At 40.2% G+C, this 25,360-nt stretch overlaps 1 protein-coding gene across 6 annotated transcripts in view; it reads right to left on the bottom strand.

The window, feature by feature from the left end:
- Window positions 1-25,360, bottom strand: part of ANKS1B (ankyrin repeat and sterile alpha motif domain containing 1B) — a 736,922-nt gene that overhangs the window by 23,954 nt on the left and 687,608 nt on the right. For 4 of the 6 annotated variants that reach the window (XM_067559740.1, XM_067559743.1, XM_067559746.1 and 1 more), the window contains 3 exons: window positions 24,194-24,322; window positions 20,914-20,985; window positions 4,851-4,937 (listed from right to left, as the gene is read on the bottom strand). In XM_067559740.1, the coding sequence (XP_067415841.1) occupies window positions 4,851-4,937; window positions 20,914-20,985; window positions 24,194-24,322 (288 nt within the window). Of the gene's footprint in view, window positions 1-4,850; window positions 4,938-11,498; window positions 11,507-20,909; window positions 20,986-24,193; window positions 24,323-25,360 lie in introns of all 6 variants that reach the window. The other 2 variants (XM_067559741.1, XM_067559742.1) reach the window with 1 other exon arrangement.

Here is a 25,360-nt window from a genome sequence, read left to right as displayed (position 1 = left end):
ACAAAATCAGATATAAAAATTCAAAAGTGTCACAGCACACTATGCTGAAAAATTGCTTACGTTCTCATTTTTACCATATAATTATAAAATAAATCAATTGGAATATAAATATTGTACTTACATTTCAGTGTATAGTATATAGATCAGTATAAACAAGTCATTGTCTGTATGAAATTTTAGTTTGCACTGACTTTGCTAGTGATTTTTACGTATTCTGTTGTAAAACTAGGCAAATAGCTAGTTAAATTGATGCACCTCTTGGAAGACCTCTGCGTACCTCCAGTTGTACGCATACCCCTAGTTGAGAACCACTGCTTTAGACCAAAGAACCCAGGAAGCCAAAGAGGAGATTGAATTATGGCTGATTTCAGAAAAGACATATGGCTCAAGTGAGTTAATGAATAAGGATGGTTTTCACCACATGGATAAGTGCTTTCCTAAATCATGGCCTTATTCAATGTGGCTACTGCATTTCCACAAACACAGAATTTTCCTGTCTGCAGTATGACATCTCTACTTGATCAAAACACTATAATACTGCTACACACTTTTTTTGGCACTAAACATACAGAATTATCATAATATATATGATGTCTAATATCACAATCAGTGAGATCTATGGCTAGCTGTTGTGTCAGTAACATTTATGCAAATTAAAAGCATTCTTTGAGCATGTCTCTTTTTTGGAGGGGAGATTATATGTAGGTTGGTCATTTGAATCACTCTCCCCTATTCGAGCCTGCCAAGATGCACTTGCATACTTGGCAAGTTTTCTGAAATGCCTATTAATATCTAATTGAGGAAATAATGAGTGAAATCTGGATAAAAAGGCAGCATTCCAACACTTTTATATTCAAATTACACAAAAATCCAAAATAAGGAAATTGTAACTGAAGACACAACATAATCCTCTTAATCTTAAATTGTTGTAGTATATTATTTTATTTCTATTTCTGCATAATGCATTACTCATACTAAATGACAATAAAACAATGATTATGCCTTAATGGGCACCCATTTGTGACAATTTTTATAGTCAATGATATTTAATGTTCATTTGATTTTATGTTGCGTTAGGCAAAACACTATAATATGTTTTTGTTTGTATTTCTTTTGTTATCAGTTTGAGAACTGTTGGCTTGGACAAAGATTTTTATCAGAATTACAATTATACTAAAAAGCAAGTCTTTAGCTTTCTACAAATAAAGCTATAATACATTACCATGTGATCATGGTGTGTTACCAGTTTTGCATTAAAGATGAAAGGGGATTAATGCTCAGCCGATATTACAACTGTGTGAAATGTTTACTCCAAACCAGGAGCCACATAATACTCATCTGGTTTCAAGTGTGCTATACACTTGAAAATAGCTTCACCTCCCTGAAAGTTTTGCTAACCTTTGTAACTTTAACTTTTAATTTAAATCAGGTGTTTGGTCATTTATATATACCAGGATTTTTGCTTTGAATGAATAAAGAAAGAGTTCCTATGAATTTCCATGGTCCAAAACAAACAGCGGAGTTTCACTTTATCTAGTTTTTATACAAAGCCTTCTCACCCCAGAAGGGGTTGCCTGGAAGGACCTAGAGTTCCCTTGGGACACTGCCACAGCAGAACTGTACACTTGCTGTGTAGGCACTGAAACCATTATAAATCAGTTTGCTGTTCTGGGGTGCACACCTCTGGCACTGGTCAAACACTCTAAGGGTATAAAAGGTCCCATCTACAATATCCACTCAGTTCCTTGGCTAAAAAGATTCTCAACAAACTCAGAAAAGGCACCTAAGAAAGGAAATTGAACATGGCTCAATACCTTTGGAGAGCTCTAGTTACTGGAAAGCAACTTTCCTTTCTCCTCTCCGACTTATTTCGGCAGACCTTCATTCTCAGATGATCTAGCAGCATAAATCCTCCAGAAAGTAGGGAATGAGATGTGATCAACAGTAAGAAAGCTAGACTTCTCTTTCTAAACTAGCATCCCATCTGGCCTCAACAGTGTGCTGAGTCAAAGTATGGCTGATATGCCAAGTTGCCATTGATCTAGTTCTGGTGGAATGAGTTCTTCCACTATCTAAACCTCTGCCTTGTCATAAAAATTTACAGTACAGTTTTACTCATTTGAATAGTCTTTAGTCTGAAATGGCGAAGCCTGCAAATGTTATCTATGATAAGATTTAGCCCTGTCAAGGAAACACTCTAATATTTGAATATCCAAGTTAAGGAGTTAAGTTCTGCCAGGCATGTTATGAGGCTTTGGAAAGAGTAAAGGAAAAATATTAGTTTGATTTAAGTGGGTATCAGACATGACTCTGAGAAGGATCTTGGGATAAATACAACTTATTCTGATGACAGTGTAAACAAGGAACAACCATGAAAGCTGGGTTTTCATGTACATGACTAGTAACTGCTATGGTCACTGAATATTCTATATTTATTGCTAAATAACAGGAGCCATCAGCCACAGGCTTATCTGTAGGATACACGAGCCAGGTTAGCGCTAGGGTTGAGATACCACACACCAATTTGTTTCTGGATTGGTGGAAAATGGATAGAGCACACAGATGGACAGAGATGGAAGCAATGGACACAAGACAGTGGCAGGTCACTACATGGACTTTAACAGCAGGGAAATGCAGTCAAGATTTCATAAGTGTGAAAAGATATTCTACTGTTTGAGAAACTGGATAGGACAAAGGCATTACTTCTCTTTCTAGCCCAAACAGAAACAATCTTGCATGTAAGATTTCAGTGTAGAAGGTTTAAAAACATAAAATTTGCCAACTTCCTCCAAACAGCCTCTTCTTCTGCTCAAGATCCCAGCTGCTAGGTAAGGAGACTTTGGGTCTGGATGCAGAATTCAACTCACTGTTTGTAAAAGAAAATCTAGGGACAATAGGAACATCACAGTTGTTTCCTTTTCCCCCAGCCTTGTCCAAGTAGGAGTTAGCATCACATGTTCTGACTCCTGCTATCAGATAACCCAAAGCAAATAAAAAGAAAAGGAAGGAAAGGTGAAAAATCAGTTTTGACCCTGATGGAACACAAGGAGTTGAAAAAAATCCTTGGCTCCTCTGCTCTGCCCAGTGATGCCAACCTTGACATGCTGTTAATTTACTTCTCCCGTAACCAGCTCTGGCCTTTTTCCACACCTCTCTATGCATACAATTTTTAGATCACAATTGGTTGTTTTTCTAAAAGATCTGCTCTAGGAATTATTTTGGAGGAAGTTCTACAGCCTGTGTTATACAGGAGATCAGACTAGATGATCACAGTGGTCCCTTCTGGCCTTAGAATCTATGCAACAGCCTTCTTGAGTTGGTCCACAAGACCATTACACTCTCTACATTCGAATCCTCTCTGAATATCCACTTCCAATGCAATGCCTATATAAGGTAAGTGGTAATGGTAAAGTTGAGGGATAACAGAGGATAGTATATAGGCCAGATTCTCCAGTGTGGCCTGGATGCTTAGCAAAGCAAAGCTGTCATAAACCCTAGTAACCTGGTCAGATAAGCCAGTCATACATATCAAATCAAACAACAACAAAAATGTTTTTTGTCATTCTCCTGAACTGATATAATTAGTGTTTTCTTGACATCTTAGAGGTCAAGAGAAGAAAGATTCCTTTATAACATAGTACATTATATGCCCTCAAGGGAGTGTGCAAATTTTATTTCAGCTGAGCAATAAATCATCATACTTTCCAGCACTACTGTCTTCTATCTTTCAATCTGTGCTGTGGTTTGTAAAATTGCAAATCTAATAGGCAAAAAAACCTAAACAAACACCAGATGCCCTCGTACACAGAACGAAGAAATCAGGAGAACCATAGTGATTGTGGAGAGGCTGCTGCAGTTCAGGAAGACAGAGTGCAGGTCCCTGTAAACCCCCTGTCACAGGGTGATTGGCCCCTGCAAAAACAGGAGCAGGGTCTAGTGCACCTGCACGGATTATCTGCTGTCCTGCTGGGCTAAAGGAAGGCACTGGGCCTTAGGAAAGGGGAGACAGATGAAAGTAGTTAGATGCCTGCAGAGACTTCAGGGCATAAAGAGGGGAAAGACACCAGGACAAGGGCAAACTCCAAGTGAGAGAGGCTAGGATAGCAAGAAGACAGACCCTCAGGGAGGAGGGCCTGACCCAACTGAAACTAGGATGAAGACTTGGAAGGTTTGAGTTTTCTTTTTGAAAGACTTTGGGCTGGAAGTAATAAATTATACCCCCCAAAGGGAGCATGTTTTGTATATCTGGCCTGGTTGGGCTTTTTAAGGGAGCTGAGTTAAGGTGAAATTTGAGGCATGCCTCAGCCAAGCCACACTGAAGGGCAAGCACACCCTATGCCACTCCCCTGAAAATGGTTGGAAGCTGGAAGGAGAGCATACCAGTTTCATGCCTGTTGACCTTTGCTACATGGAGTCTTGTATCAAGCTCCACGATTTTACTACATTTACGGGAGTGGAAGAAAGCACCCATACGGGATATTTTGTGTTTTGAAAAGGAACATATATTTTTCTGCATAATGTACTGTTAAGGGAAAATATGTTGGTTGATTTGTCTAGATGAGGAGAGGCATCCTGCCAAACTCTTCTTGTGACGAGCTTCCCTTTGCTGGAGGAAGGCTGGACACAATTCCCTCTAGAACTGCCATCAGTGCTGTAGTATTTGTCCACAAGAGTGGGTTTCTGGAGAGTGAGAGAGGTACTCTGACTGTTCAGGGTAGGTGAGGAAAAAAAGTGTGGGGGGGGGGGGGGCAGGCCTTGGAATCCAAGCTTTGATCCCCATGTGATTTGGTGCTTGATAACCTATCTAGCACAATGAGGAATAAAATCTGATGGCCAAAATTTACACATACCTTATTTGTTGCATCAATAAATTTGACTCCCTTGTAAGAGACAGACAGAACAATAGTAGGGACTTTCTTCATTTGCTCTGTAGACTTCTGAAATAAAAATGAGACAGCTGTTAGAACAGTTTGTTCTGCACTGGCAAGTGTAGCATGTCCAGTTTTTTTTTCTCCTTCTTCTTCTTCCCCTGCTGGAAAATTTATGCGAATTAAAGTAAACCAGAACTTAATTTAAATATTTGACTCTCTCTCTTGATCTTACTGTGCTTTGGGCTTGTGAAACAGCTGCCAACACAGCGCAGCAACATTAAAATGAGACCTGCTGTGACAGGGGAGAAGCAAGAGGCGATCGCTCTGTGGAAGCTTGTAACGCCAGACTGCTACTGGTCAGTGGGGAATCAATTCGGAGTTGGTAAATCCACTGTGGGAGCTGTTGCCATTAATCGACTTCTGCTAAGATGGGTAGTGACCGTGGGCAATGTGCAGGAATAGTGAATAGTGGATGGTTTTGCCGAGATGGGGTTTCCTAACTGTGGTGGGGCAATAGATAGCATGTATATCCTTATCTTGGCACCAGCCCACCTTGCCAAAGAGTACATAAACCGAAAGGGATACTTTTCAGTGGGTTGCAAGTGCTGGTGAATCACAGGGATCACCGACATCAGCGTGGGATGGTTGGGAAAGGTGCATGATACATGAGTCTTTAGGAACACAGGTCTGTTCAGAAAGCCACAATCAGGCACTTTCTTTCCAGACTACAAAATAACTATTGAGGATGTTGAAATGCCAATAGTGACCCTGGGAGACCCAGCCTATCCCTTGATCCCATGGCTCATGAAGCTGTACACCGGCCACCTGGACAGAAGTAAGGAGCGGTTCAACAATAGGCTTAGCAAGTGCAGAATGGTGATGGAATGTGTCTTTGGAGGTTTAAAGGGTCACTGGTGCAGTTTGCTCACTAGGTTACACCACAGTGAAAGCAATATCCACATTGCTAATGCTGCTTCCTGTGTGTTCCATAATATCTGTGAGGCAAAGGGACAGAAGTTTCCACAGGTGTGAGGTGTGGAGGCAGATGGGTTGACAGCTAATTTTGAGCAGCCAGATACCAGGGCAGTAAGAAGAGCCCAGCAAAGAGCTCTGCGTCTCTGGAAGGCTTTGAAAACCTATTTCAGTAATGAGCCACAGTAATGTACATTGCTGATCTGCATTATGCCTTTCCATACCTTCCCCTCTGTTGCATCAGCTTCCCTGTACCTCCCCTCCCCACCAAATATCCATGACTGGAATAAATAAAGAGTATTTCATTTGCAAAGCACTGACTTTATTGCACAAACATAAAGAGTCTGAAAGAACAGAATAATTTAACCTTGGGCAAATGGTGTGATAAAATTGGGAGGGGAGAAACAAATGCAACTTGTCTGTGAAAGCACAGAAGTCTTGCCCATCAAAGGTCTTCGAATGGCTGCCTTTTGTTCTTAGTACCCTCCCTTGGTGTTGAGTGGAAGGGATGCTGCACCTTCTTCCGCCTACCCCCTGGAATGTTTGGGGGAAGAGGATTGGGAAGAGGGTGATGTTTGCTGGCTGTTCTGCAGGGGCTGCAGAGGGACTCTAGCCTCAAGCTGTTTTTCTTGATGCCCAACCAGATGCCTCAACATGTCTGATTGGTCCTTCATAATCTGCAGCATCTCATCCTGTGTGGCGCTCTTATGGTTCTGGGACGCTCTCTTACTCTCCATGTCCAGTTTTTCTGACAATGAAATTCTCCAGGCTTTTAGCTCTGTCTCATTATCTTGTTGAACATTTCATCACGTGTTCTCTTCTTCCGCCTTCTAATCTGTGAAAGCCTCTCCGCCGGTGTAGAGGATCTGCTGAAGGCTAAGCTTTCCACTATAAGGCATGCAGAGCACAAGGCAACCACTGTCAGTGCATACCCTGAGTCTAGTGCAAGGTTGCTATTTCAAAAACACTCCCCTTATTACATTCAAGTGAAAGCCAGAATATAATCAGAATCCCCAGCTATTCAATGAATCAGTTTGCTGGTTCAGCCGTGGTGAGTATGGCCCACCAGCATGAGTGACAGGACTTGTGCTGCAACTTGTGGGAAACTTGCATTGGGAGCACAGGAGGGCAGGTGGACAATGTCCCACCCTCCTTCCCCCAGCAACCTTGATGTTGTTTTGAGACCAGGGACCAGCATTAAACCTCCCAAATTGCAGTCTTTGTCCAAGATGGCTCCGGTGGCAGGGGAGGGGGAGATTGTGGCTGTGAGAAAATACATGAAGCCCCCCCTTCTCTTAATGCTGCTGGTAGATGTCACCCTGCACTTGCAGATTCTAAGGTCAAACCCGATCCCTGCTAACCAAACCACTGGCATGTTAGGGAAACCATGGCTGAAGGACCCAGAAATCACCATGGATGCAGGATCACATGCGCTATTGTTTGCTGCACGAGTACTGTAATGAAAATTTCCACCATCTCCCTTAGGTGATCGTATGTGATATCAGGTTCCTGAGAGTAACAAAGGTGACAAGAGAGCAAATGCTGCAAGTGTCTGGGTACAGACCTGGTCCTTACGCTGCTATGTTGTGTATCACAATGATACCAGCAGAGTTAATACTGGAATGGCATGGGAAAATGTCCTACCATGGTGGAAGAAATAAGGCAGCCCTCCTCAGAAACCTTCTGCAAAGGATTGCAGAGTACCTCCATGAACATTTCCTGGAGATCTTGATGGAGAATTCCCAGACCATCCCTGTGCACATAAACAGTCTTTTCTGGGGAGTATCCTCTGCATAGCTGCATTGGCCACAGGGAAGCAGACACCCACTGCACCTCACTTTTTAAGAGCATGTAACCCCTACAGTTTGATTGCAATTGCATATTCATGAGATGTGCCTTCTCCGGCATCACGGTCGGCCACCACGCTGTCCTGCGACTGACTGGACTGCTCCGGGGTTAAAAATAGCTCCTGGTTCTCGGGAAGAATTGATCCCCCACTCACCTGTCTCCCATTCTCCTCATCCTCATCCAAAATGTCCTCTTTGCTGTTGCCTGAGATTGCCCGGACTCAGATTCCTGGGAGATATCAGATTCCTGGGAGTGGTGGGGTTGCAAACCAAGAATTGCATGCAGCTCATGGTAGAAGCAGCATGTCTGTGGTGCAGAACCAGAACAACTGTTCGCCTCTCTTGTCTTCTGGTACACATGTCGAAATGCTTTGATTTTTCACATGGCACTGCTGCGTGTCCCTGGTGTAGCCCTTCTCCACCATGCCCGACGTGATTTTTTTGTACATCTCTACATTTCTTTGACTGGGTCAGAGCTGTGCAGGCACAGCTTTTCTCCCCACAGACCAATAATATCCACCACCTTCTGTGTACTCTAGTACAGAGAGTGTTTGGGGCATTAAATCACCATGATTAGCAGCACTGGCGAGCTCTACACACTGATCAAACAGGAAATGGGAATTTAATATTTCCCAGGGCTTTACCAGGGGAGGGGCTGTTCCCTGTGTACTGGGCTGCTATGCAGCAGAGTTGAAAATGATCTCCAGCATGGTCATAGTGGAGCATTGTGGGACCCTCCTGAAGGCCAATTCAGGGTATGTCTATACTGACGGTGGCAAAGTTGCCGCCGCCAGATCGATCTTTCTGGATTGATTGAGCAGTCAGTGTAGACCCGCTCAATCGATCAGGAAGTCGACTAAGTAAAACCACCCCCTGAAGTAGTGTAGTGCTGCGTCGATGGGAACGCAGTTCCCGTCGGCGCAGTGCAGTGAAGACAGTGAGCAGAAGGGAAGCACAGCAGTCGACGGGAGTTACGCAAGCTACTCTGTGTAACTCCCGTCGACTGCCGCCGAATCTCCAGGTAAGTGTAGATCAGGGCTCAGTCAACTTACGCAATGGTGTGTCTACATTGCCTCTCTGTCAACTCATCAGCATTGATTAAAGCACTACACCTCTTGTGGAGGTGGAGTAATTAAGTCAATGTTACAGGCTAGTTAGGTTGGCGGAGGGACCTGGTAGTGTAGACGCATACATTAAAGGTCGACGTAAGGAGGATTCCGTTGACCTAAATCTGTAGTGTAGACCAGGCCTGAGAAAAAAGTAGGGTTAACAACAGACAGTAAAATAATCATGAGCTTGAAGGAGAGGACCAGTGATCAGATCTTCTAATCAGGTCCTGCTCCCTTAGGACTCAAACAGAATTATGCTTTTATGACAGCATGAAATTCAAAACCACATAGCCAACCAGATTCTGCAATTATGTCTCTTTCCATGAACAATGAGGTAACTGTCTTTGCTAATCAGGTTTCATAGTTAACCCCTAAGAGAGTACGTGTGTGCACACATCTCTCTTATAAATGTTGGCAGACTGAACAAGACAATCTATACTGGATATAGCTTCTTGTAACCAGAAGGGCTAAAAATCTTTAAAAAAAAAAAAAAAAAAAAGCTTAAATGGAAACTTCAGAGAATATAGCAAAATCTATGTGAAAGTACTAATTCCATCCGCATTTCTCTTGAGCATGTATTGATTCCAATGGAGAGTGTATGTGAAACAGATGTCAAATATGAGCTTCTACATAAAATTCAGTGACACTTCACAGAAAGCATGACAGTGAATTCATGAAAGTTTCAGTATATCCATCCATCAGAATAGCAAGCAACACACTCAGCATATATTTAGTTCCAGACAAAATATTCACAAACATGACAACATAGATTTAATCAACCCAGCAATCATCTAACTTCCATCTTTTTCTTTCTATCCCTACAGCTACATCTTTTGTTCAGGGACTCTGTCTCCTATCTTGATTACTTTAACTGCCTCCTGTCTGGCTTCTCTAACAACACTATCCATCCCCTCCTTGTCCCTATAAAACACAGCCAATAAGTTAATCTTTTCTGCCCATTGGTCCAATCACATCACCTTCTCTTTTAGTCTCTCCACAAGAACCCTCCCCCCCCCTTCCTCAAATACATGTCCTTCCCTTTGAAGTCCTGCATAGTTCTACCCTGCCTACTTTTCCATCCTGGCTGTTTCAATGTCACTCCTTTTCCCTCCATCCCCTTTGCTTTCCCAGTAATACCAGCTTTTACATATCATTAGTCCACTGCTCCCATACTGCCTTTGGCCTTCTTATGGATGGAACACCCCCACTCTGATCTGGTCTGCAAGGCCACTATCTGCCTATAAATCCTCTATGAAGAGCCAATTCTATGTAACACCGACATAAACTAGCTGATCTACATGTCAAGATTGAGTGATAACTAGGGCTAGATTATTTCTAAACAAAAGCAACAACAAAAAGAATGAATGTTATTTACTCTGCAGTAACTCTGGTTCTTTGAGATGATGTTGTCCGTGTGGATTCCACTGTAGGTGCCAATATGCCGTGTGCATGAAAGCTTGGATTCTTTTTAATACCAGGGTCTATCGGGGCCATGAATTGGCCCTGTGCACCCTCATGCTCCAATAGGAGAGCATAAAGGGTGGAGTGGCCATCACCCTCCCTCAGTTTTCTTGCCTGTGTTCTCTGTGGGTTCTGAAAGTGGAGATGGAGGGCAGATTGTAGGATCCAAACTGACAACATCAGTTACTGTAGGTAAATAACCATTCTTTCTTTGAATATATCAGTGTAAATCCCATGGCAAGCGGTACCTCCTCTGGATGGCGAGAAGAATACTATTAGTTGCATTAGTCAAACAGAAATTGTAATACTGCTCTCCTGAACTTGGCATCTGCCTTGGCAGCCTAGTCCAATGCACAGTGTTGGATGAATGTCAGTTACTCTACATTGCCGCCTTGCAGATTTTAGAAATTAGTACATTTCTGAAGTAGGAGTAGAATGTTGCTTGAGCTCTGGGGATGTGAGTTGTGATGGCCAGTGGGTGAGCTACACTGTGTTATCCACTTAGATATTCTTTGTGATGGGATGGGCTGGCCTTTGGAATGGCCAGGTATTGCCAGAAGTAACCAGAGTCAGCCTGAATGATTTGGGTCTATCAATACAGTAAAATAAAACTCTGTAAATGTCTAGCTAATGTAACTTCTCTCTTGATGGAGTGGGTTTTCAGGAAGAAGACAGGCAGGTTGATTCAGATGGAATTCTGCCACCACTTTGGGGACAAGCCTGGGGTGAGGTTTCCGCTCCAAGCCATAAGGACCGTCTTCAGAGTGAGATGAAGTAAGGAGCATCCTGAAGGCCTTGAGACAATGATGCTGAGGTACTAGGTAGGAGTAGGTTCTTTGACCAGTGGGTAATAGACCCTTGAGGAATTCTGATAGCTCTTGGCGAAGAAAAATGGAACATGACTGCACAGGTGGATGGCAAAGTGATATTTCTACAAGTTGAACCTTAGTGGAGCTGAATGAAAGGCCTGATTGTTTCAGATGCTGCAAATAGGCAGACTCTTTGGCACTGAAGCCTCCAGAATGTCCAGGCCATGCTGGCCATGCATATCAAGACCCTTTCCCATTTTGACAAATAAGTCCCTCTGGTGGATGTTTTCCTGGTCTGTATCAGGATCTCCTGGACTTGTCTAGAGCACTCCCTATCCATGGTATTTCACCAGCCAACATCCAGGCTTTTAGGTACAGAGACAGAGAGTCTGAATGGAATATCTGACTGTGGTACTGTGACATCAGAACCGGACAGTCTTGGAGATGAATCAAAGGGTGAATGGACATCAGTAGGTCTGTCAGCCAAAACTGCTTTGGCCAGTAGGGAGAATGACAAGAATTACTGTGGTTTTGTTTCTTTAGATTTTGGAAATCACCCTGAGGATCAGAGAATTTGGTGGAAAGGCAAATGGAGTCCTGGATTGCACTGCAGAAGAAAGGCATCTGGCAATGACTCCAGGTTCATACTCCCTCTGGAACAAAAATTCTGGCACTTGGCATTTCTTTAATAGTGAACAGGTTTATCATGGGACCCGCTTCCTGGATGATGTAGCAGCTTTGATGGACCTCCGCAGGGACCACTCATGATGGGTCATAGTTGTTTGCTCAGGAAGTCTGCCAGGTCATTGCTGACTCCTGGGAGGTGAAGAGTCAACAGGGTTATCCCATGTTAGTGGTACCATGCCCAGAGTTTGATAGCTTCCAGGCAGAAAGATGATTAGTGGGCACCTGCTTTCTTGATTATGTAGCGCATCATGAAGATGTTGTCCATCAGGATCTGCACTATGGGATTTTGGAGGACAGGTAGGAATGTCATGCAGGTTAGCTTGACAGCTCTGAGTTCAAGGAGGCTTATGTGAAGTCCTATGTCTCCTGGGGACCAGGTCCCATGCATCTGTGGCTGGTCCAGATGACATCAGCCTGCCCCAGATTTGTTTGTGATCACAGTCTTTAATGGGCAGGGGGATGAGAATAGTACATCCTCCCATACATTTTTGGGTTCCATCCTCCCTGTCAACTCTGCAAGGACATGAGGTAGCACTGAGACCATCCTGTCCATGCAGTGTCTCTCTGGAGAGTAGATGGACCTGAGTCAGAATGTAGTGACTGCAGGTGAAGTCTGTCAAGCAGTATCACAGATGTACACTCTGACACATGGCCTAACACTCCAAAGCAACTTTGTACTATGGATTTTTATCTCGAGGAGCAGCGTTTGCAGCAACAGGAACCTGCCTTTGGCAGGCACTCTCTTTGCAATCTGGTGTCTATCATAGCTCCTATGAACTCTATCATCTGTGATGGGGTAAGTCAAGAGATGATTTTTCATATTTCAGTTGGAGACCCAGATGGGCGAAGAGAGAGATAGCATATCCCAGACTCACTGCCACTTCCTGCTGGGACTTGCCTTACAGTTGTTCATGTAAGGCTAGACAAGGATGCTCTGTCTCCTCAGGTATTCTGCTACCTCCACTCAGCATTTTGTGAAGACTGTCAGTGCCATATAGAATCCAAATGGCAGCATCTTGTACTGCTAGTGATTTGATCCCACTGTGAATCTCAAATATTTCCCGTGGGCCGGGTAGATAGTTATATGAAAGTATGTGTCTGGTAAGCCAAGAGCCACGAGCCAGTTCTGAGTCTGCAGAGATGGTATGATGAGGCAAGCATTACCATTCTGCATCTGATGCAGTGCATGTATTTGTTCATTCTCCTCAGGTCTAGGATAGGATAACCTCCCTCCCATTCCCTTCTTTAGGGTAAGGAAATATCAGGAGTAGAAGCCTTTTCCTCTGTACTGCTTAAATCCCTCTTCTCTGGTTCCTAGAAGGAGAAACAAGGTTACTTCTTTTTGTAACAGTGAGATAGATCCCTGAAGAAGGACCGGGAAGGGGATAAGATTTGGAAATCAACATGGTAGACATCATCGCCCACGATTAATGCCCATTTGTCTGATGTAGCAGTGGATCAAACATGGTGGAAAGAAATAAGGTGGCTTGCAAAAGTAGTGGCAGGCTTTGGATCAGCCCTGATGTGGCTTTCAACACCGCTGTCATATCTGCTGCCTTTGTGACAGCATCAGGTATGCAACAGAGGAGGATGAGGGCATACGTCACCTAGAGTATCAAGATCTCTTGTCTGGTGGGTACTTAGGTTGTCAGCCCTGAAACTGAGGCCTGGTCTACACTAAAGAGTTTTGTCAACAAAAAAACAATCCTGGTGTACACACTGCAACCACCCTTTTGTCGACAAAACTGCCCTGGAATATCGAGCTTGGAATATTGTCGGCAAGGTGTAGATGTTGACATTTGTACTGGGAATCCTCCACACTCTGTCATTCCCACCACCTCTGTGGAGAATTTGGAGGCTTAATCTGTGGAGTGATGTTTTATATCCTTCTTGTGGGATCGTCCTGTGTGGTGGTTGAAGCTATATTTATGCATGATGTAGCTTCTTCTCTTAGTGTCACTCTTCTATGTTGCATAGGTGCCAGCTCTGTTGACGAGGCTGCTAGTGCTGAAGTTCTCCATGCCGACTTTCACAGTGTCCTCTTTGTTGCCATCCTTTTGCTGCCTGATTCAGGGATTTGGTTTCTGCTTGGGGAAGCACTGATTGATGTTGGCTCTTTTGACTCCACTTCAGTTTTCATTTCTTCTGAGTCTGAAGTGACTCACATCTATTGCTTGAGCAGATGACACAAGTCACAATCTCTGGATTTGTGGGTTCTGGAAGAAAACTACCTGCATGCTGAGCACCTGTCCATGATGTGGCTCTCTTCAGGCAAAAGTAGCATAGGCTATGCCCATCAATAAGTGGAATCGGGGGGAAGTCTGTCACAGGATGGTCAGGATTTTAACCTTGATGCTTGGAGATTACCCTGTGGCTGGTAGTCGATGCACCCACCCATACACTTAGAGCATCCAATTCAAGAAAAACAAGGAAAGATGAAGGGTGAAGATAAAAGTTTTCACCAATTTAGTTTAAGAAGTAGTGGGTTGGACACTTACCAGATTTCATCTCACTCTCTGAGTGGTCAGCAGGAACTGAGAGTTAGTAATGTCAGTGTTAGTGTTAGTAATCCATGTCAGTGGATCCTGCACTTCCTGCATGCAGTGAAATGTGGGACTGAGGTCTAAAAGTCATTTTCTAGGAATCAGAAAATAGATTTCCACATTAGCATAACTCCTGTCCGTCATCAATAAATCATTCCCTCCTATATTTTGATTTAGACATTGATCCAAATAAACGCCTGCTGTGACATCATGGGAAGTTGTTTACTTAGTAAATGAACTCAGATCAACTCCATTTCATATGACATCCACGCTACCATTATATCCCTAAAATCATCTTAATGATTGCTTGAGAGGTAGATGGGGTTTGTTACGTCTTACTTTATTTATAATTAAAAAAAAAAAGAAATGTATGCATATACAAAACATACACACACACACACTTTGGTGGCATCTCTTTCCCTTCACATGTCACTGTTCTTACATTGTAAGCTCTTCAAGAGAGGGACCATGTCTTTGGATTTGTTTGTACAGCACCTAGCAGAACAGAGTCTCAATCCCAATTTGGGACTTTGAGTACTACTGTAATAGAAATATAAAGAACAATAATTTTATTATAGTTTATGATTTGTTAACAACTTAATAAGATACACTGGCCAAGATAAAATCATGTTTATTTCCAGATTTTCCTCTATAATTAAATTGGATGTTGCCAATACTAATTAAAGAGATTACTCAATTATGTCAAGCCAATAGCAACATAATACACACATAAATTGGGAGTACAAATTTATGAGTTTGTAAAATCTTAAAGTCTAATCCAGCTTTTTAGTCTTCCCAAGGAATCTGCTAGTTATGGCCTGTATCTGCTTTTTATGGATATCTGAAGATTACAGGTGGAGATTACCAAATATGTAATTAAGCTGTAGAACCAATACTATTTTTTTTAAAAAGTCTGAACATGACTTTACATTGTTAGGAGAAATTTGTTCCAACTTTTTTTCCCTAAGCTTAGTGTTTCAGTACAGGAATAACACTATCCCTCATTTTACCCACAAGTGTCTTATTTACAATTACATGTCCTTACTGACTTTTTGATTGGCAATGTTATTTGTGAGAGAAATAAAATAGTAACAAACATTCACTTTTTGTCCAATTGGTTTTGTAGACAGACAATTTTGAAAATACTTCATAAATTCTATCAAATTTGCCAACTTCTCTGATTCCATGCGTTTTTACAAAATCACATAATTAAATACCTTACAGGATATAATACTAATGTAATCTCTTTGTATAAGATATTTGTTCTAATGGCCTTGGCCAAAAGGTCCAAAGCCATATTAAAAAAAGATGATACTAGAAGGATCCTTACTTTGCATCAATTGATATCTCAAATAGTGAGAACCTATAGACCCAATCTTGCAATCAGACTTTCACAGGCAGATTGCTTGAGTCCATATGGATCTAATTCCAGGATCAGGACCAACATTGATATACACAATAGAAGATGTTGGATTTATATAAAATAAACTCATGCTATTAACCAAAAATTATACCTTTTGAGATTAGCAAACTAATCCCTTTCCACCCTATCAAATGCCTTCTCCACATCCAGCATTATGACGACAGAGTAGTGAGAATCTTTCATATGCCACATTAAATAGAAGAGACCTCATATGTTGGCATTCAGAATTCATTCTTTTATAAACCAAATTTCAGAAATTATGTCCCAATTTTGGTGCCAGAGCCTCCATTAATTCCATAAACATTCTTGCAGAAACTTTAAACACAATATTAATGAATTATATTGGACAGTAGTTTGCACATCACTGTAGGTTTCTACCTTGTTTTGATATTAATGATATTACTGCTTTATTTGGATATATCAAGAAAGGGCTATTATTGTCAGCTTCTTTAAATATTTCTAACAAGACTGGGATTGGATGATCATTGTAGATCTTCTAAAATTCTGAATAGCCTCACCCAGAATCTTCCCAGGGCTCAACTTGTATACAACTGCCAATGTTTCTTCCTATCTTTTAAGCTTATCTAGAGACTCTATTTCATCATCAGTAATACAAACCATATCAAACCCCACTAAAAATGTGAGTGAGCTACAATCAAAATTAATTTCTGATTCATAAAGTTTTTTAAAAAATAAAGAATGCAAAAACTCTCTATTTAATACCTGACAAACTACCTACAAATCTGCCATCTGATGTGATAATGATAGGTATTATTCATTGTGCTTGATGAGCGTTGACTTGTGCAGCTAATAACTTTCCCGCTCATTCTTCATTTTCATAGTTTTTGTTTGAGCCTGAACAAAACACACTCAGCAGCAAACTGACAGTGTATTTTGCACAAGCCAGTTTAATCTCCCTGAGCCGAATAGCTTTCATAGGCATCTGACGAATTCTGCCCTTTTGCCTCAAGTTGTCAAGTATGATTTTTTTTTTATCAATTTTGTTTATCTTAGCCCTCTGAGATGCAAACAGAGCTCTAATACATGAGTCTCACATTGTAATAGATGAAGTTACAGACCCCACATTTTAGGCAATGAAGTCACTGAAATCCCATGTGTTGGGGAGGGAGAGTGGTAGGGGAGCTTAGGGAGCACTTTGTTAAGACTTTTTCAGAATGCAACATTCTCTTCCCCTTCCCCTCACCCCCATCTCCTGCCAGCTTCACTGGCTGGCATAAGGAGAGGAGAGGGAATGATCTCCTTATCACACTTTTGTTTGGGTGGGGAAGGAATGGCTGAGACAAAAAGGCCATAATCTCCATCCAAATTCTCCTCTTTACATGGGGAAAAGGAAAAGATTTGGGCCTTGACAGGCTGCCCCATCTATTCCATTTCTCCATTTCATATAAAGATACATCAGCTGAAAAAGACCATCCTCCTTCTGCTTATCCTTATTACTGAAGATGGAAGGACTGAGCTGTGTGACACTTCCAACAATAGTTTTTAAATTCCAATTCAGCAAAGCATTTAAGCACATGCTTCACTGAATAGGGATGGGCTGCTGAATCAGGACCCTAGAACCTTGATTCCCACATCCAGAAAAGTCTTCATATTATCTAGAGAGGCACTGGAATCCAAAGAATATAGCCTCTTATATAAATCCTCAAATGCGCCAATAGATCTGATTGTTTAGAATCTGAGTGATTTGGATGTGCAACTTCAGAGTTTTTAAATGACAGGCAGTGAAGTAGCCCCCTTACTAATGTGCTCACAGAATTGGTAGTAAGTATAACATGGTGCCCTCTCTGCATAGCTAATATTCAAGGAAGTCAGATATGTGGAAACCAGCATGAGTCTAGAATAGAAACAGGACTCTGCCCATCTCCAGATTGGAGACTTCTTTTTCAAAGGCAAAGACATTCTAGTCTGTCTTCAGAGATTTGAAGCAAAGCATTAATCAGATCTAAAAGCACAGCTTTTACTATCTTCCAGATCATTCTGAGAGGGATGAAAGTCCTTAAATTCTGGGATGTATCTTTCAATATAATTAATAAAAGCATCTTGGCCCAGGACAGAAACATTTAATGTTAAAATACCAAAGGTCACCTTACAGCAGGTGTGGAAAGGAGATAAGGAGAGTATGCTGTGATCTACAGAGGGAGGGAGAAATGTCATAAGAGAAGACATCTGAAATTAAACAAGGAGACAAAAACAATAAATCCAATCCAATCAAATTATGTGAATGGGAGAAAAACGTAATCCTTCTCATGGGTGCAGTTCTTGCCAAACACCCATAATTCTGGATGAATGCAAGAGGAGTGATAAACGCTCAGAAGGAAGCAATCTTGAATTTGGGTAGGAACAAAAATGTATAATCTTGAGCGCCATGTTGAAATCACTTCCAGAAGCCTTTGAGTAGTTTTTTCCCAACAAAACTCATATGATTTACTAGGATGTAAATCCTGAAAAGCCCAGTAGATGAGCAAAAAGGGGTCCCTATTAAAAGAGTGGTTCTGAACTTTTCTATACTGCAACCCCATGTTACAACATAAACAAGATTTGGGACCATCCTTCCTGTTTAGCCATTGCAACTCCCAGATTGAGAACTAGAAACACAAAGAACTAGAAAATGGGAATAATCTGGCCTGGGCAGGGGATAAATTAAATCACCTAATAAATAAGTCATGTCCATTCCTAATTTTCCTGATTCTATGAAGGGTTAAGGAAGATTAAGACACTTTTCCTCCTGACGGGTCTTTTTCAGACTTGTGCATTTTCTGATGGGAGGTTGAAATTCATCAAGGAAATATCAAAATTGCTTATAACAGAATAAGGCCAAAGGTAAGCACCACAAGACTCACTAAGAAAAATTCCAGGAACCTATTTTTCACAGGTCCTTTTCTGAAAACAAGACCTGCCAGACTCCATAAAGAGTAACTAACACTTAGTTTATTTATAGCATAAACTTTAGTATGTGAAAGGCTTAGAGAACATAAAAAGAAAAATAAGAGTTAAAGGCAATGGGCCAAATTTTGTTCCCTGTTACATCAGTGTAATCTCTCTAACTTTAATGAAGTTGTACCAGTGAGCAGAATTTGGTACCCGATAGAAAATTAAATACATTAAATGTCGCATCTTATTAGTGCATTTAAATTAAAGTAAAATAGAACTATAACAGAAGCCATTAAATAAACCTAATGGTGCATAAAATACAGTAATGAACATAAGTAATGTAACAGAGTTAGGACCCAGGATGGTTTAAGACTACCTGACCCCCCTCAACTCACAGATGCTAATAGTTAGGCTACACAAAGAGGGAAATATTTTTGAATGCCAGATGCCATTTCCTTCATTGAAAGATTTTTAGACCAATTAATTCTTTTGTCATTGACTTCAATAGAAATAGGATAAAACCCAAAGAGTAAGCAGCAGGAGTAGGAGAAATCCTAAACAAGAAAGATTCTATTTTCATGCTAATTAACATTCCTTGCAATGAAAAATAAAAGAAACAGAAAATAAAGATCAACGGTGTAACTGTGTCTAAACAAAATGTTTTAAAAAGATTTTAATTTTAAGAAGCAACAGAACAGTATTTAATTGTATTATGTCCCATATAAGTTACCCATATAACTTTGTTACTGTCAGGGAAAATCTAAAATTTCTATTAAACCGATGTTCATAAGCTTCATTTTCAAGGAATATAATTTAAATCTGAATTAAAATAATGGCACATTTTAAACTCTCATATATTTACCATAGCATGTTTATAATGATTATTTTTATGTTCTTCTGAGTTGAGTCAAATATAATAAATTTATTGAAGATGTCAGATATTACTGAGGTGCCAAATTCTGCCCTTAGATCTGTATATGCACATTTCTGAAAAATAAAGTAAATGCTGAGTTTGAGGGGCTGAAAAGCTAAATTATAGACAGTACACTTTCCCTTTCTCCAGCCCCCAAAATCACACATTTGTGATTGTGAGTCTTTCAAAAAAGGGTGAGTTTTGACCAAGAATGGGAGTTTCCAGCACAAGTAAAAATTATTAGTATGCAGTCAGCTGAAAAAACACAGATCTTCAGGCAATTTAGAAAGCATAAATTACTGTCAGCCCTTAGCTAGAATAGCTTATGTGAAAGCCTGTGTACTGTAGATATGTAACCAATAAGGGAATGGCTGTCTGAGTGCATGAGTTTTATACATTTTCTAGCTTCACAGCAGATACAAATGCTAAATCTAGCACTCAAGAGGCATCATACATGATGCCTCTAAAATCCATAAACCAATGAATGGATTATACTCATCCATGCACATAATTTTTCATTTGCAACAGATTACTCTGTAATTATATTCTTCATTTTTCTTAACCACTTCAGACTACTATATGTATGAGAACACAGTTGACTGTAATGTGCACATAATAAACTATGTTACAATTAGATAAATATTGTATAGTTGGGCTGTCTGTATTTTGTGTTTCTAACAGTATTATGTCTGTCAGATCTAGACTGGATTTCCTAATCATTTCTTTAAACAGCTAGAATGACGCACAAGGTCAACACAAAAACTGACTCTTAATAGTTTGCAAATATCTGCCATTTTTTCCTGTAAAATGGCAGAAAAGAATTTATCTCCATAGGCCTGATCTTGCAAACATTTAAATACATGAGTAGTTTCATTAACAGAATGGGGCTGTTAATGAAAGTAAAGTTACTCATATGTTTAAGTGATTGCAAGATTGTGCTCTGTATTAAGATATAATGACTTTGTAACATGTTCATAAATTATTCACTAGTACACATATTTCCATTTAGTAAATTATATTTATATTACCATACACAAACCATAACATTAATGAAATAAATAAATTTATTCTCACAAATGTGCATGCTCAAATGAATGAAAAGTATTTTGAAATATTTTCAAAGAATTAATAGCAAACATGACACATAAAGCAAATATATACATACAATCTTTTAGCCTCAGTGTCATAATTAAAATTTACATAAAACATCTATTAAAATAAAGATCAAGGTCAGAATGGACTTCCTGTTGAATACCAAAGTAATTTCAAGGACAGTGGAAAATAGATGAATAACGAACGTGGCATTATAAAGTGGTAACTTTAGTTCACTAAACAGCATCTACTATTTCAATTATCAGACATGAAAATATACATGTATTAACTTACCCTCATCTTTGCACAGGCATCCTGCGTTGATTCTGTGCCTCTTAGCTCCTTTACCAGCATAGAACCTAAATACTAAAATAAAAATACATTCAATTTTCTGTAGCTAAAATCCACAGCAAAAACAAATCTACAAAAACTGCTAAAAAGCTGTGGAAATCAGAATAGTATTAGGTAGCCTAAACATTTTATGATTTGGGTTTTTTTTACTATATACTTCTGATATACTAGAATTTCAAATGGAGGTTGTTACTATAAATTCTGTATGAAACAGGAACATTTACCAATAAATGAATAAATGAATTTAGAGGAAGAACTTATCAGTGGTACCAGCAAGTAGTTCCTTAAATTAAACAGAAATCACTACAGAATGCCATCTTAAAAAATTGCATCTGATTGCAAAATGAAGCATTTACCACTCTTTTTTTAAGCATCCATCTGCAAAAATCACATCACTATATATAATTATAGGGTTGCAGAAGACAGCAAAGTTAAGCTATGTGCAGCTGATGTGAACCAATAGATATACACAGATAGGTAAAATATACTGTTTCTAGGTGTACAGTCAGATTCTCCTTAAAGACTTTAGTTCACACCTGTGTGCCACAGATACACTGACCTGAAAAAGGCAAAAATGTACACACATTTCAGAACAGAGAGTAGTAGAGCATAGTAAATTACTGTGGACCATTTCCTGGTGTAGTAATTTACAGCAAAGACAGAAAGGTAAAGCAACACCAATGCAACTGCATAAATATAGGGTAATCTAGTTTTATTCAGTTAAGTATTGTAGATTGTGAAAGAAATTTAAACTGAAATATATCAGCTAAACCTTTGTGATTCTGTCTTGGTCTTGGATCAAATCCCAGTTAGGCCGGATTCTGCACCACTGAAGTGAATAGGATTTTTGTTATTGACTTCAGTGGAAGACCTTAAGGAAGAACATTCAAATGGGAACCACCTTTGAAATGAGAACATTTAAACCAAACCGTATTGCCTTAGGGTATGCATTTAAACTGGTGCTGTGGCACTTCAATGTAGACACTCGCTACAGCAATGGAAGGAGTTCTCCCATGGCTGTAGTTAATCCACCTTCTCGAGAGGCGGCAGCTGGCATTGGCTATACTGGGGGTTAGGTTGGTATAGCTTTGTCTCTCAGGGGCATAGGTTTCTCACACCCCTGAGACACATAGCTATGCTGATACGTTTTCAGTGTAGACCAGCCCTCAGCTAATGTTTTTCTGTGTGCCCTTTGCTGTTATAGGCCAGTTCTACACCATAAACTTACATCGGCATAACTACGTTGCTCAGGGGTGTGAAAAATCCACACCCTTGAGCAATGCAGTTATACTGACTTTGGCTTGGTCTACATTTACCTCCGCGATTCGGCAGCAGTTGATGGGAGTTACGCAAAGTATGCAAAGAACTTGCGTAACTCCTGTTGACTACTGTGCTTCTCTTCTGCATGCCATCTTCACTGCCACTGCGCTCACAGGAACTATGTTCCCGTCGACGCAGTGCTACACCACTTGCAGGGGTGGATTAATTACGTCGACTTCTGGATCGACTGAGTGGGTCTTCACTGACTGCTCAATTGATCCAGATAAGTTGATCTGACGGCAGCAACTTTGCTGCCGTTAGTGTAGACATAGCCCTAACTCCCACGTAGACAGCACTATGTTGATGGGAGATCTTCTCCAGTCAACATAGCTACTGCCTCTTGTGGAGGTGCATTAACTATGCAGCCGGGAGAAGCTCTTCCATCAGCGTAACAGCATCTTCACTGAAGCACTACAGCTGCACTGGTGCAGTGTTTTAAGTGTGGACCTGCCCATTGTTTATCTACAATTTGGGCAAGATTGGCCTCCCTGGGTGTACAGGCCCAGGGAGAGGGCACACAGGAGCTACCCCTCCTCTTTTGGTCCTGTGCAGGGGCAGAGTACAACGTGGGTCTTGTGCTGATCTGAGAGCAAAGCACAGGCACATCCACTTGACATTTCCTCCAAAACTTTCAGATGAGCAGATGAGATGGCCAAAAATCTCTCTTTCCTCGTCAATTTTGAGCCAGTGGAAGAAGAAGGGCAAGGGAGAAAAAGGAAAGCCAGTCCCAGCCCCCAAAGTGCTCTTAGATATGCAGCAGCAGGCTTTGTGCTCCCCAGTAGCTACCCAGTTAGGCTATCTAACAGCTACTGAGCAGACTCCTCTCACCAGCTTAAAGAGTGGAGGCAGTGCCAGATGCAGTCTGCAAGAGAGCCAGAGGGAAGAGAGTCTAGCTTCCTTCTACTGTCTGCGCTCACAGGAAAAGGGGTGAAGAGTTCCCACCCCAAAGACCTGAAGCACTCGCGGAAAAGGCAGAGGACAAAGCACAGGACCAGGTGCAAAGGAGAATGAATGTTGCATTCTCAAAGAGTGACACAACAGATTGGGCTCCCTGAAGATTTTGTCACAGAGCCTCCCAGAGCTACAGATGAGGCATTGCTCCTTTGCTCTACCCCCAATGAGAGGCTATGCATAAAACAATGCTGGTGCCCAGGGCCTATGTGTTTTAATGTTCTATATTCTGACTCTTCCTGTAGTGGCAAAGAAGTCATGATCCTTGGTTTATGCACATCTTCATCCAGTGCCATGGAAATAATGGGCAATGGTTATGTCTGACTATGACTTGACTGCTAGATCAAAGAGCATGTTAGATGAGCTTTGAGAGCAAATGTTTCATTAAAAATAAATAGCTATCAACTAGTAAACTATGTAAAGAAAAATATGAAGAACAGCCAAAAAGTTAAATGCATTTCATTTTTTGTCCGATACATATAGGATTTGGGATCGTGAGCCCTTGAAAGTTTACCAGTGTTTGTAACATCTTTGTAATAGATACATTATTCTTTGAAAATTCTGTTGTGGCTGAACTTGTATGCTGTGTGTATGACAGCATCAGTTTATAAGATTGGTGAATGTGGCATAGTCATAGTTTGTGCCATTTGCTTTCACTGTCCCCTGGATAGCCCTAGAGCCTTTTCTCATGGCATCATTTCTCAGTTGCTATGGAATATGCTGTAATACATCTGAGAACTAAAATAAAAATATTTCTGATGTTTGCTTCTTATTTAACAACTATGGAAATGTTTCAGAGGAAATACCTTGGTCCATTAGAAATAAAGAATGACCTGTTATTGGGAAATATAAATTTAAAAAAACCCCAACACCATTAACTTTTAACATGTTCAGAAACACATGCATAATGCAATCTATCAAAAACCAGAGCATTGAATTTACCAATACTTACAAATGCTTTATAATCACATGACTGGAAGATGAGTTTCTCTGGATGATGTTGCCAGTACTGTACTGGAGTTGATGCTGTAGCTTCGTTAGGCGGCCGTAAGGTAATTGAAGGTTCTCCCCAGTCTCCTGTCTGAAAATCATATTTATTATAAAAATAACATAAGCTGCAGGCAAATTTGCTATAAAGTAAGCTCTCTTATGCTGTACCTGATTTACATATGTTGTGTACCTACTATCTATGTTATGTAAATAATATATGAATACAACTTGTATAATACTTTTCATGGTTTAGTTTATAATCCAAGCGTTCTATAGAGTTCAGTGATGCTTAAGTTTAATTTGTTTGCATTTAGAATAAAATAATTTAAATACTTGAATTCTTTCAAAAACACAATTAAGTTTGAAAGATATGTATAAAAATGAGAGCTCTTGAAAAGTCCTGATACAGAAAAATCCCTCCCATTCATAGAAAAAATAATTCTGCTTTCTGTTGCAGACTTTTCTACACAGCTAACAAATTTCCTATTACCCCAATTTATGTCATTAATTGATAATATATTATGTTTATTTTCCCTAACAATCCAAATACTTTAGACTTTGATATGATTTAAATAATTATTGTCTACAAACATGTAAGGCTAAAAAGCTAAATATGCTGTTGTAATTAGGGACAATTTTACATACTAGAAAGCAAAATATAATTCTGAAGAGTAAAATTTTGTGCCAGGGCAGTGAACCACCACCAGCTAATCAAGGACAATTTGTTGCCACCAACAGTCATCAATAAATCACTATCAAATGAGGTAAATTATTTTTCAGGTTAATAAAAAATAGATATAAGTAGATCTTTGGAAGCCCAGTTGTCTAATTTACTGTATATGTTTTGTGTTATGAATGCACTTTGCTATGCATAATTCTTATTGTTTTCTATCATTATTTTAAATTTCTCCGTTATCCCCAAATTCTTATCTGATCTGGGTGTGTTTCTTTTTACTCCTTTTATTTTAATCATTATAGTTTATATAGTCTTTCCTCTTTAATCTCTCTACATATATATTTACTTTGATCACCTTTTATTGACATCTGCCTGTACATTTAACACTACTTCTCTTTCACATTCACTCTTAATATTTGTATTAATGACTACTTTTCTGTCTCTTTGTTACCC

This window comes from Emydura macquarii, unplaced genomic scaffold, assembly GCF_026122565.2.
Source record: "Emydura macquarii macquarii isolate MOO-44397 ecotype Brisbane River unplaced genomic scaffold, CSIRO-AGI_Emac_v2 contig_2205, whole genome shotgun sequence".
NCBI classification, from domain to species: domain Eukaryota; kingdom Metazoa; phylum Chordata; order Testudines; family Chelidae; genus Emydura; species Emydura macquarii.
Note: the sequence above shows the minus strand (reverse complement) of the source record. Positions and strands in the feature narration are given on the sequence as shown.